Source organism: Uranotaenia lowii, chromosome 1, assembly GCF_029784155.1.
Source record: "Uranotaenia lowii strain MFRU-FL chromosome 1, ASM2978415v1, whole genome shotgun sequence".
Classification (NCBI taxonomy): Eukaryota; Metazoa; Arthropoda; class Insecta; order Diptera; family Culicidae; genus Uranotaenia; species Uranotaenia lowii.
In genome coordinates this window covers 86,452,791-86,465,812 of record NC_073691.1, presented here as the reverse complement: position 1 = coordinate 86,465,812, position 13,022 = coordinate 86,452,791, and the positions used below count along the sequence as shown (strand labels likewise).

The window sequence follows — 13,022 nt, the reverse complement described above, 5'->3', positions numbered from 1 at the left end:
GAAAAGCGGACGAATGATTTTTATGTATTTTTTTCCTTAAAGTGCAATAAAAAGCCTACAAAATGACATTTTTACTTTTGTTGTACGTTATTTCTTTGCGGAGAAATTATCTATTTTATCCGACCAGATTATATGTGAAACAGACTTTAGCAGACTGTCTGGCCTGAGTGAAATTCGTGAGATAGATCTAGATATAAAACAAAACTTTATGAATAAATCTTGAGTCAATCGTATAGGGAAGTCGAGTAGTTACAGTTTAAAATAAATTTCCAACTATCGGGCAAACGATGAATGTTGTTCGCGAGCTTTAATACAAGTTTGCTTATTAATTAAACAATATTGTACGTTTCACGTATTTTTGTCAATGTTAAACTGTAGTCAGTGGTTTTTAACCTGATGAAATGAGATGGCTTACTTTGTCCATGACCAAACACTTTACTTTCTATCTTTTGGGGGTTCTCGTTGATGTTGTTCGGTGATGTTTAGAAGAAAAGATTTGCTTAATTTTTACGTTTCGGTTTACTGTTTATTTCAACCATCTTCAGAAACTATTTTAAAATGTAAAATGAGGAGAAAAAAAATTTTTTTATAATAACTATAGCCTAATTAATAAAACGTTAAAGTACAAAAGTAAAAACACTCACAAAAAAGCTATTTTTCCGCCTGCTAAGGTCGTCGCTTAAATTGGAAAGGAAGTCAAGTCTATTGCTGCTGCTGCTGCTGGTTGTCGTCGGGACGTCGGTTTATTAGAGTTTTTGGATTCTCTCGTTCTCTCTCCTCTCTGAGTTTGGTCCATAGTCCGTTGTAGGCATTGGAAACTCCCTTCGTATCAATCTGGAGATTAACCGCTTGGTTCCCTCTCAGTTTGATGTGCAGTTTTTCCGCAATCAACCTATGCGACTTGTGGCTGATCATCTCCAGAATTTGAGTTTTCGTAAAATCGAACGTGTGGTAAGCGTCGTCTTCCAGTGCGTGTTGCGCTAGGCCAGTTTGTTTGTTTTTCACTCGTATGCTGATTTCATGTTGTTTGGTCCTTTTTTCCAACGTTTGCGATGTTTGGCCGATATATTCTTTACCGCAGCTACATGGTAGGGGAGAGGAAGGCTATATGCGCATATTAAGGAAAGCACTCATTTTCTCCTATACTCCAAAAGATAGGAGTCTGAAAACTATATGCACATGAGCGGACATCTGTTTTATATACGTTAGAGATTTTTTTCCGTTAAAATCTCTTACAGTTTTTGTGAAAATAATTTTATAATAAAAGAAGTCAAAATAGCCGATTTCCGAAATTGGCGGGCTAAATGCGCATATTTATGTTTTTAGCTATATTTCATTACCACTTGCAATATTTTGATATTATTTAATTGAAAATGGTAGAAACGGATGATAAGCATACGTCAAGGCCGAAATTTTGGTAAAATTTTTTACATCACTAGTTCTTTTGCATGAAACATAGTTAAGTTTGCAATATGGCCATATTTCAGGGTAATATTTTATCCATATTGTATTTTCATCGGATCAGTAGGAAGTTCTTCTTTTTTCGCTGTAAGATCGTGATTTGAGTGTAGATTTCATGTTTAAATGATAAAGTTAAAAAATTTATTAGACTAATCTATTTTTCTCGATATAGGCATTTAACCTGCCTTGATATGGGCATTCAGAACCTGTCTATTATTCCAATATCTTATCATTTACAACTTTGCCAAAAGCTCCGATTTGTTGAATTTCCGATTTTCAGATGAATAAGAAAGAAAAACCACTAAAATTTTTGTTCACAGAATCTGTATGCACAATAATTAAAGTTCAATATATTATAACAAAACTGACAAAAATCTTGTTTGAATTTTTAAATTTTTTCGACTTTATATAATCATTTAATTTTTTCATGCCATGTGTTAAAAGCGTATTACCCTCAAACTGCACTAATTAGATATGATGAATCTCCAGCCATATCGTCAATCGGCTGTATGCGCATATTACCCAATATGCGCATATAGGAACACTTCCTGAATATACGACGTTGGTTTGCATCATTTTAGGGATCGGGTCTTTCAATTTCGTGAAAACTGTTGACTTTATTTTGTCACATGGTTTGAAAGCGGCGATCACATCATGTTTGCGAAGGATTTTGGCCACCCTTTCGCTCAGTCCGGGTATGTACGGGATCGATGCCATTCTTGAAAATGCAGATTCGGGGGGGGGGATCTGGCTTTGTAGTGTATTGTACATTGCATGTGTCCTTTTCTCGAAGATGTTATGTAGTATGTCTTGCGGATAATTGTTTTTGCCGAAGATGTTTTTCACTGCATCGATACTTGTCTTCCTGGTTTCTGGATCAGATAATTTTAGAGCGCGGTCCACAAGAGCGAACATTGTATTTTGTTTGTGCGTAAACGGGCTCTCCGAATTGAAGTCCAAGTATCGTCCGTCCGGTTGTTTTGTGAACCACGTTTTGATAATTTTATCATGTTGCCTCGATAAAGTCATGTCCAGGAAGCGAATGGTTTGTTGTTCCTCCTTCTCGAGCGTGAATTTGAGGGTTTTATGCGCGTTGTTAAATTCCTCTAAAATCACATCTACATCACTTTCCCTGGCGACTACGAAACAATCATCGACGTAGCGTTTGTAAACAATCAGTGGAATATTTTTTTTGTTTCAAACGTTCGATGCATCCTTGTTCTAATTTTTCCATGCAGATCGAAGCGATGCATCCCGATATAGATGATCCCATGGGTACACCGTGTATCTGTTTGTAGTAGTTGTTGTTGTATTTGAAAAAGGAGGATTTGAGAACAACGCTTAGGGCTTGTTGCAGGGAGGCAAGGGAGAGTGTTGTGTACTTGCGCAGCCTGTGCCATTGGTCCTCTATGAAGGCATACGCGTTTTCTGCTGGAACATTGGTGTATAGCGATACGACATCAAGAGAGAACATCACGCAGCCTTCGGGGATTCGGACCTTCGAGATGTCTTCGGCAAAAACGAAACTGTTTTTTACATGATATTCCGTTTTACCTACGATGTTGTTCAGAATGTCCGTGAGATATCGCGCCACGCTATAGGTAGCCGAACCTATTGTGGAGACCACTGGCCGAAGTGGACGTTCGGGTTTGTGAATCTTCGGCAAGCCGTAGATTCTTGGCGGGTGGCAGTGGAAAGTTTGTAGTTTGGTTTTCGTGAAGTAGTCGATGTGTTGGTCTTGGTGCCATTTTTCCACAATTGTGTTGAGCTGTTTTAGTATTTTGGAAGTTGGATCACAATTCATTTGTTGGTATGTGGTGGCGTCCGAGACCAGCAGTGACATTTTTTGGCGGTATTCTTGTGCTGATAATATGACCGTTTTATTACCCTTGTCCGCCCGAGTGATGTAAATGTCTTCGTGGGTTTTCAGGAAAGCGCGACTGCTAACGATATCTCTTTTAATCCACTCTGTTTCTTTCGATCTTGGTTGACGTTGGTAGTTGAGGTGATTGGAAATAGCCGTTGCCACGTCTGCTCGTATGTCCTCTGCTTCTGGTTTTTTTGCTATCGCGCTTTCAACATCAGCAACAAATTTAACGTATGGAATGTTGTGTTTGCTCTGAATGTTGAAGTTTGGTCCCAGGAGAAGAACTCTTTTGAGAAAGTCGGGGATTTCTGTGTTGGTCGTGTTTTCTATCCAGTTTGGCTGTTGGTTGATTTCGTTTATTTTCTTGTTCTTCAGGTTTTCAATTTTACGGATCCCTGTATTTCTCCCTTTTGTGAAAGCGTGTTTCGCGCGTTCCTCTATCGTTGTTTTTATTTGCATCCAGTCTGTTTGGTTAAGGTCATACTATCAGCACAAGAATACCGCCAAAAAATGTCACTGCTGGTCTCGGACGCCACCACATACCAACAAATGAATTGTGATCCAACTTCCAAAATACTAAAACAGCTCAACACAATTGTGGAAAAATGGCACCAAGACCAACACATCGACTACTTCACGAAAACCAAACTACAAACTTTCCACTGCCACCCGCCAAGAATCTACGGCTTGCCGAAGATTCACAAACCCGAACGTCCACTTCGGCCAGTGGTCTCCACAATAGGTTCGGCTACCTATAGCGTGGCGCGATATCTCACGGACATTCTGAACAACATCGTAGGTAAAACGGAATATCATGTAAAAAACAGTTTCGTTTTTGCCGAAGACATCTCGAAGGTCCGAATCCCCGAAGGCTGCGTGATGTTCTCTCTTGATGTCGTATCGCTATACACCAATGTTCCAGCAGAAAACGCGTATGACTTCATAGAGGACCAATGGCACAGGCTGCGCAAGTACACAACACTCTCCCTTGCCTCCCTGCAACAAGCCCTAAGCGTTGTTCTCAAATCCTCCTTTTTCAAATACAACAACAACTACTACAAACAGATACACGGTGTACCCATGGGATCATCTATATCGGGATGCATCGCTTCGATCTGCATGGAATAATTAGAACAAGGATGCATCGAACGTTTGAAACAAAAAAAATATTCCACTGATTGTTTACAAACGCTACGTCGATGATTGTTTCGTAGTCGCCAGGGAAAGTGATGTAGATGTGATTTTAGAGGAATTTAACAACGCGCATAAAACCCTCAAATTCACGCTCGAGAAGGAGGAACAACAAACCATTCGCTTTCGGAGAGCCCGTTTACGCACAAACAAAATACAATGTTCGCTCTTGTGGACCGCGCTCTAAAATTATCTGATCCAGAAACCAGGAAGACAAGTATCGATGCAGTGAAAAACATCCTCGGCAAAAACAATTATCCGCAAGACATACTACATAACATCTTCGAGAAAAGGACACATGCAATGTACAATACACTACAAAGCCAGATCCCCCCCCGAATCTGCATTTTCAAGAATGGCATCGATCCCGTACATACCCGGACTGAGCGAAAGGGTGGCCAAAATCCTTCGCAAACATGATGTGATCGCCGCTTTCAAACCATGTGACAAAATAAAGTCAACAGTTTTCACGAAATTGAAAGACCCGATCCCTAAAATGATGCAAACCAACGTCGTATATTCAGTACCATGTAGCTGCGGTAAAGAATATATCGGCCAAACATCGCAAACGTTGGAAAAAAGGACCAAACAACATGAAATCAGCATACGAGTGAAAAACAAACAAACTGGCCTAGCGCAACACGCACTGGAAGACGACGCTTACCACACGTTCGATTTTACGAAAACTCAAATTCTGGAGATGATCAGCCACAAGTCGCATAGGTTGATTGCGGAAAAACTGCACATCAAACTGAGAGGGAACCAAGCGGTTAATCTCCAGATTGATACGAAGGGAGTTTCCAATGCCTACAACGGACTATGGACCAAACTCAGAGAGGAGAGAGAACGAGAGAATCCAAAAACTCTAATAAACCGACGTCCCGACGACAACCAGCAGCAGCAGCAGCAATAGACTTGACTTCCTTTCCAATTTAAGCGACGACCTTAGCAGGCGGAAAAATAGCTTTTTTGTGAGTGTTTTTACTTTTGTACTTTAACGTTTTATTAATTAGGCTATAGTTATTATAAAAAAAAATTTTTTCTCCTCATTTTACATTTTAAAATAGTTTCTGAAGATGGTTGAAATAAACAGTAAACCGAAACGTAAAAATTAAGCAAATCTTTTCTTCTAAACATCACCGAACAACATCAACGAGAACCCCCAAAAGATAAAACCAGCGGTGATCTAAACGGTCGTAAATAAAAAAAAAAAAAAAACTTTACTTTCTATTGTCTTCTTTTGAACTAAAATTTTCAATTTAACTTTTCCGCTACTTGAACTTTTCTTGGCTCAACTTCCTCAACTTTTTTTACAAACTGGTCTTCCCACTCTACATTTTTCTTCCGATTTACTGCTTTTCCTCTCTCATGACATTCAGCTGACATTTAATCTTTTCGACAGAGCCGTCCGGTGTTAATCGTTACAAAGGGCTAATGTCTGGATGGATGAAATTTTGAAATTAACAAACGCGTGATGCAGAACAATCATATTCCAGCATATGGAAACAAGATTCAAAAGGTAAATCTTTGATTTGCATTTTGATGCGTTTTAGCCCAGACTGGTAACTAAATTATGAAAATATTTATTTGAAAAAAAAGTTATAATTGTCCGAAAAATATTATCGTTGGTATAGAATTATAAAAGAAATATAAAGTTTGTAGGTGATATCATTAAGCTAATCCATCATACTGGGTAAAGTTTTTACGGCATCGAAAAACGTAAAAAATTGTACATCTATTGGTATTTTTTTTTAAATTTCCAATAAGAATAAAAAATTTCAAAAAACTTTCACGGAGTGAAAAACTGTGTCATCATCATTTTGTTATCAATAAATTATGTTGTTAGCTATTACATTATATAACAATGAAAATTGAGTAAGTGTTGTGGTATACAAATGTTGATAGGTAAAGTAACGATTTTCCAAAACTAAGGTACATCGACAAAAAGTGCAATATCTACTTAACGTAAGAAAATGTTAAAAACAGACTTATGCTGCGAAAACAGCCTACCCGAGGCAATCCATGAGAAGACATTGGTGCTAAATCTTCTCGTATTTAGTTTGGGGTAGAGAGCCTAATTGAAAGCAAACTAACGAGTGTTTTTGATTTTTATGGGATTTTCCGGCCGTTTTTCCCCTTTTGCCTTTTCCGAACGATTCGACACGGTGGGGTGAAAACGGAATGATAAAATGTATCATTTACAAATGATATCACGACGACGCGCTCACTCCCTCGCTCAGTTTTCCAGCTGCTGCTGCTGCTGGGTTCTTTCTCTGATAACTATCGAAAGACGAGGGTGGTTTGATTTGACAAATATTTGACTAATAAAGTTGATGGTGCTTGGCGGTTCCGCCTTGTGGCGATTTCTGTGCGGGAGGAAATGAATGTGTTAACTTTTTAAGTAGGGTATTTTGATTCCGTCAGCTGTGCTTCGGGGTGTTGCCAGGATGTCATATGTACTTGGATGACTTATTTTTGTTTGACGAGATGCTACCAAGCTTAATAAGTAAAATTCATACCTTTTCATAAATCATTAAGCAAAAAAAAAACACTGTCTGTAGCTCAAGTGATTTTTATAGGCACTCTAAACCTAACTTCTTCTTAAAACTTCTTTTTTATCTTAAATTCATTAAACTCTGGACTGCTTTGATGCAATAAATGACCTTACTAAATTAAATGTTAGCTCGCCATTTTTTGTGAAAATCACTTCAAAATTGTTGGAAAAGCTCTTAAATAATTCAGCAACAGTTTTTTCAATAAACAATTTGTAAAAACACTAGGCAGACTTAAAAATAGCTTTATTGGAGTTAGGTTCCATTGCTTAGCTTATGCTTTTGCAGGCAGCACAATATTTTATCTTTTTTTTTAGCATCTCACGACCCGATTAGCAAAGATCTTTTTTTATCCATGCCGGACATTTGATTTTAAAACTGTCGAAGAAAAATCTGAGCAATATCCAGGCAAATTGAATTAATCCGGCAAATTCCGGGCTTTTTTCAATGATATCCGGGCAACCGGGCTGGATTTTTTTAAATTTTGTATTAAATATAAGGATACATCAGGCTATCTGGCAACCATACGTTTCAACGAACCTCTTCGAGAATATCTTAAAATGAATGAAAAAAGTGATCAAAGTTATCCCAAAGTTATTACTACACAAATAAATATTTCCCAGCTTCACGGTAGAAAAATCTATTTTGAACTCTCAAATTTCCTGCTTTTATTTTTTAATTGCTGATCTTAAACGGAGATCAGGAATTCTCATCTGGATACTGAATTTGAAATAGGAATATTAAAAATAGTATTATATTTAACCTGGATAAGAAGGAATATCTAAATTGTTCTAACATTTTTTTAACTATTCGGATTTCAATAGATTTTCATTTACATTCAAATATTATAAATAATTTCTTGAAAACACTTTTCATACCTTTATCTTTAACTGATGCGATTTTCAGGGTATGATGATCGTACTTTTTATAAATGAATAAAACAAACTTGACATTTTTTTAAACGAATTTTATGAATCATTAATTGAACACGTTTATGAAGTGTCCAAGAAGCCAACAAATATCTTCAAATTTTTTCCTTTGTATGGCTTTTACAGATTAAAGAATCATCAAAACAGGAGAAATCCACTTATCCTAAATGGTTCGGAGAAAGGCCACCTCGGATAAGTAATTACCCATGGATTTTATATCAACATAGTAGCTCGAATAACACGTTAAATTCATGATTTGATTATTCATCAGAATAAAAATTATTTTTTTCAATAGTTTTGATTTTTTTAAATCATGAATTGTTAAAAAAAAATGTTCCAAATATGTTCGATTTGTCAAAATCCTGAAGATTCAAAACAGCTTTCAGAGCATATTTTTCAGAAATTTATACAAAAAATCAAATTTTGTAGCGTGAATTAACTCTTTCGTGCTGTTTCAGCTGGATTCCGACCTATTGCTTTAAAATTCAATGTTTTGTTATCGTCTCGTCAATGATTAAGAAGATTTTTATTCTACGATCTTTTGGTAATTAAAAAAAAATTGTGACGTGAATTCACTCATTTTAGATTAATAATTTTGTTAAAATTACACTTTTCCTATCAAAGAATTTGATATTCAAAACTATATAAAACACCCAAGCAACCAAAAGTCTCATATCTACTACAAAAAATGTCCACCTAGTATGATATAACCTACAAACTATGAATTGTTTCGAATACTCTTCTATAGCAATGGTTTTTTTGTTTTCAAATATTCACATATTTTTGAATAAATAATCTTAGTATTCACGTGTCTATCTGAAGCGAAACGTAAAACAACACAAAGAAGTGTGAGGCCTTGTAATTTATTTTAATGATTGTTTTTGACACGCATTTCTCTATAGTAAATTTTCATTCGTTGAAACTTTTCTCTTCCTTCTTAAAAGAAAGTACGAAGAAACTTATGCAATTAATACTCCTTGATGTATGCAGCACAAGACCACTGCAAGCTTAGTATGAAAATTTTAAGTTTAGGGGAGGATGGGGATACTTGAACCCTTTTTCTTTTTTTCATCATATCTTTTTGGGAGAATTCAGCAACTTGCTGTCTTTGCATTATCTATTAATATGATATATGAACTCGTAGATGAGCTAGGAGCATTTTCGTGAGACTAAAAAAATGGGATAGTTTTTAAGTTACAGATGACTTGATCCTTTACTAAAGGAGACATGACTATTTTTTGCCAAATTAATTCTCATTTCACAGTTTGTAAGTGTATCAGACAAAGAGAATTAATAAAGTTTGTCTTTTAACCTAGTGTCATTGCATACTTTAAGGCGTCATTTTCTAAATGACTTTAAATAAAATTTCAATTCAAAGCAGGTTTTGCTCATGATCTTTCGAATGAGATCCAAAGAATTTCAATATACCATAAGATGGCTGAGATATAGCCGATCAAAATTTTCATGTTTCTGAAGCGGTGATCCCAAACTTAGCTGCTTGGATAACTGGAGCTAAGCTGTCTCTATTTACTGTATATTAGAGATATACCGAATAGTGGTATTCGGCGAACGGCCAAATACCGAATATTGACCTTTTCAACTATTCGGCCGAATATTCGGTCGAATAATCTGTTGAGTTTCAATAGAAATCTCGGGCGATTAATTCATTTTTTTCCTATTTCTGCCATCTCAATGACCCTCATGTTTTTAAATCGATTATGTCCAATCAGATTTATTCATCAGACCTTTTTCAGTGGAGGTCTCTTTGAATTTTTAATTGTCATCATCAGCTGAAAGGACATCAGATGACTTGACGCTTCCAGGACGTTTATCACAAAAGAGATTTAGTTTCAGTGAAATCTGGAACAAAACATTTCAAAACAGGTTCCAAGCTATTTAAAATTGCTATTTTATATCAAATTAGATGAATCTCTTATTTCTGAGAGATGTCTTCAAAATAGTTGCCAAATGGAACGATGATCTTTAACCTTAAATACAATATTTTCTACGAAACGTATCCACACAGCCGGATCAATTCGATTTTTTTAAACTTGTTAAATAAACGGGAAATCTGAACTGATTCTCGGCGTTATTCTCAAACATACAAGAGGAAAAAGAAATAAAATTACTTGAAATTTTAAGTTTTTATCGAATTACAACAGCAGTGTTCAAATCGATTCTAACGAATAAATTTTCTCTAAAAAATCGTTTTTTAACGATTTTGGAGCTTTCTTAACATTACTTTAGGATATTTTCAACATAAGTTGAAATTAGATAAGTCTGTATTTGTATAAATTAAAAAAAAAAATCGGCCTATTCGGCCTAGCCCAACTATTCGGTGAGCCGAATATTCGGCTTAACGGTTTTTTGGCGGTGTTCGGCGCCGAATATTCGGCCGACCGAATATTCGGTACATCTCTACTGTTTATATTATAACAAGCTGACCCGGTGTGCTTTGCTACACCGTCCAAAATTTAATTAAGATTGAAAAATAATTGAAAATTTAATTATAAATATTTCCTAAACAGCGTTTCAAACCAAATTTCAACATAATTTAAAAGAAAATTCTTTAAAAAGAAAGCAGCAACTGAAGTTTCTAACTTTAGTTCAAAGATGTTTTAATAGTTTTTTTTTCTTAAAATTGATCTCTAAATTTGTTTATCAATATCTGAAACTTTATCTCACTTTTTATAAGCTTCATAGAGTTTCCATTGGCGATGTGGAATTCGTTCTTCTGAGCCACGCTTGCGATCATTGAATTTGAAATGCGTTTGTTTTTTTCGGTTCGAAAAATTAATTTAAAGCTTGACGAAGCTTAAAAGGAACTATTGATTTTGAATATTTTTCATGTTGCATTTCAGGTTCAATGATTTAAGGTGGATGTTAGTAGTCAATCAAGCTAAGCTAAGCTAGCTTTAGTTAACACGAAATCAAAATAGTTTTAATTTTTAAAATCATTTATATGATTTGATCAGCATGAGGAAAAAAATCACATCTAGGCTTCATAGCGCCACCAAAGTTGCCGAAATCACAGAAAAATCTGTAGTTTCACAGAATTTTGAGCAAATTTTCATCACAGAATCTGTGTCACAGAACACAGATTTTTTAAATATTCACAGATTTCACAGAATTTTTGAATTTAGAATGAATTTCCAAAATTTTATTTTTTTTCGACTAATAAAAAATTTATAATTCTTACTTTTAATAAGAAAGGTATGCTAAGATTTCTAATGTTAATTTTTTATTTCAACTAAAATGTAAGAAAGACACAATTTGTCATGAATTTTCCATGAAACTAATGGAAATAGCATCACAGAAAACCATCACAGAATTTTTGGATAAAATCACAGAAATTCGGATTTTTTTTTCTAAAACACAGAATTATTTTCGGCAACCTTGAGCGCCACGTGCATTGAAAATATGCTTGGTTGAGAAATACGCGCTCAAATGTTCCTCCTTATTAGTATGCTATGCCATGGTTACTATCCTCTCGCGACCTTTGCCCGCGAAACCTCAACCTTGGAGACGAAAAACAAACCGCCCAAAGGAAAAAAAAAATTCAAAACATGGAAGCCATGACTTTTGTTTGATTCAGAAAACAACAAATTTAATTATTACGGACAATTGATGCGACTTTGTTTTTTTTATTTGATACTAGCTGACCCGGTGTGCTTTGCTACACCTTTCAAAATCGAATGATATTTTCAGAATTTATTCAAATTTTTATTGTTTTGTTGGCATTATTTTAAATCAAAATATAACATAATTCATAATCAACCGCTATATCTTGATTTGTGTTAAGGATCTGATAATTCAATTCTGTTTCTTTGAGCTCAGCCCTAAAAAAAGGAAGGTTTCAAAAAATCGTACGCAAACAATCCAACTGATAAAATCTGGTTGGTTTTGCTTAATATGTTCTAGATATATGCTAAAAAACTGATAAGAGAGCCCAAACCTCCCCCCCCCCCCCTCCTTTCTTCTCCCTGCTGAATGGAGATCGTGATTTTTAATAATCATACCCATTTTTATTTGTTCTCAAAAATCTTCTTGTATCAAATATTGTTCCATTGGTTGATGATTTTTTAAGCTGTACAACAAAATTAATATGGAACCCTCTTCTTTCTTCTCCTCTCTACACTGTAAAGCGTAAGGGTCTATAAAAATCGTAGCAACATATTTCGTAACCAAGTATCTTTCTATGCCATATTTGTTTCCATTTGTTGGCTTCGTTAGCATAAAATTAGAACTTATGCTAAAAACATGTATTGGGTTCACCTCCCTCCTCCTATGTACCTACTCACTGAAAGGAGGATGGTTTGCCAGATAATCATAGAATCATACCAAAAAGATTTTCCATGTTAAATTTTGTCCATTTCACGAATTTAAAAAAAAAGTTAAATGTAAGATTTCCTCTTCCCTTCCTTTATTTCCAATTGTATCATCCCACTGCACAGTGGTCCAGAAATGAAATTTAGCGGGAAACAATTATTTGCGCTCTTGCCTTAGGTTTAAGACATTTGATATCCAAGACAAAGTTGTACAACATCACAAGGCGCTATTTTTGAATGAAACATTTTTAGGGTGGTTCATTAAACTCCTTAGATACGAAAATTATTTTTTACTGTAAGGAGATAGTGCTATAATATGTTCAGCAATTATGTAGAACAACATAATTGATGAAACTTTGTAGAAGACTTTGAATGTCTATCTATTAACGTTTAGGTTTTATGATGATTTTTCGTGTACAAGTTAGGGTGGTCCTACAAAAACAAGTTTTTTTGTTATAACTTTGTTGGGTATCAACTTATCAAAATCATATGTTCGGCAAGTATTTAGCAAATCATTATGCGCATCTTTTGTAGCAAACAGATTTCTAATATCTGCTTTTGATTCGCAGTTATCATGAGTTTTGTGTTCAAAAATGGCCGTTTTGTATGAGCCATAACTTCAAATGGAGCAAACCAAAAAATTCAAACTTTAATTTGTTTGAAAGAACATGTTAAAATCTACATTATATCAAAA

At 35.2% G+C, this 13,022-nt stretch overlaps 1 protein-coding gene across 1 annotated transcript; it reads right to left on the bottom strand.

The window, feature by feature from the left end:
* Window positions 1-702: 702 nt before the first annotated feature.
* Window positions 703-3,787, bottom strand: LOC129737591 (uncharacterized). Its single transcript, XM_055728753.1, has 3 exons — window positions 2,665-3,787; window positions 2,375-2,600; window positions 703-1,081 (listed from the first exon to the last, which is right to left on the bottom strand). Exons 1-3 carry the CDS (start codon window positions 3,785-3,787, stop codon window positions 703-705), a joined length of 1,728 nt encoding a protein of 575 aa, XP_055584728.1.
* Between the last annotated feature and the right edge of the window lie 9,235 nt (window positions 3,788-13,022).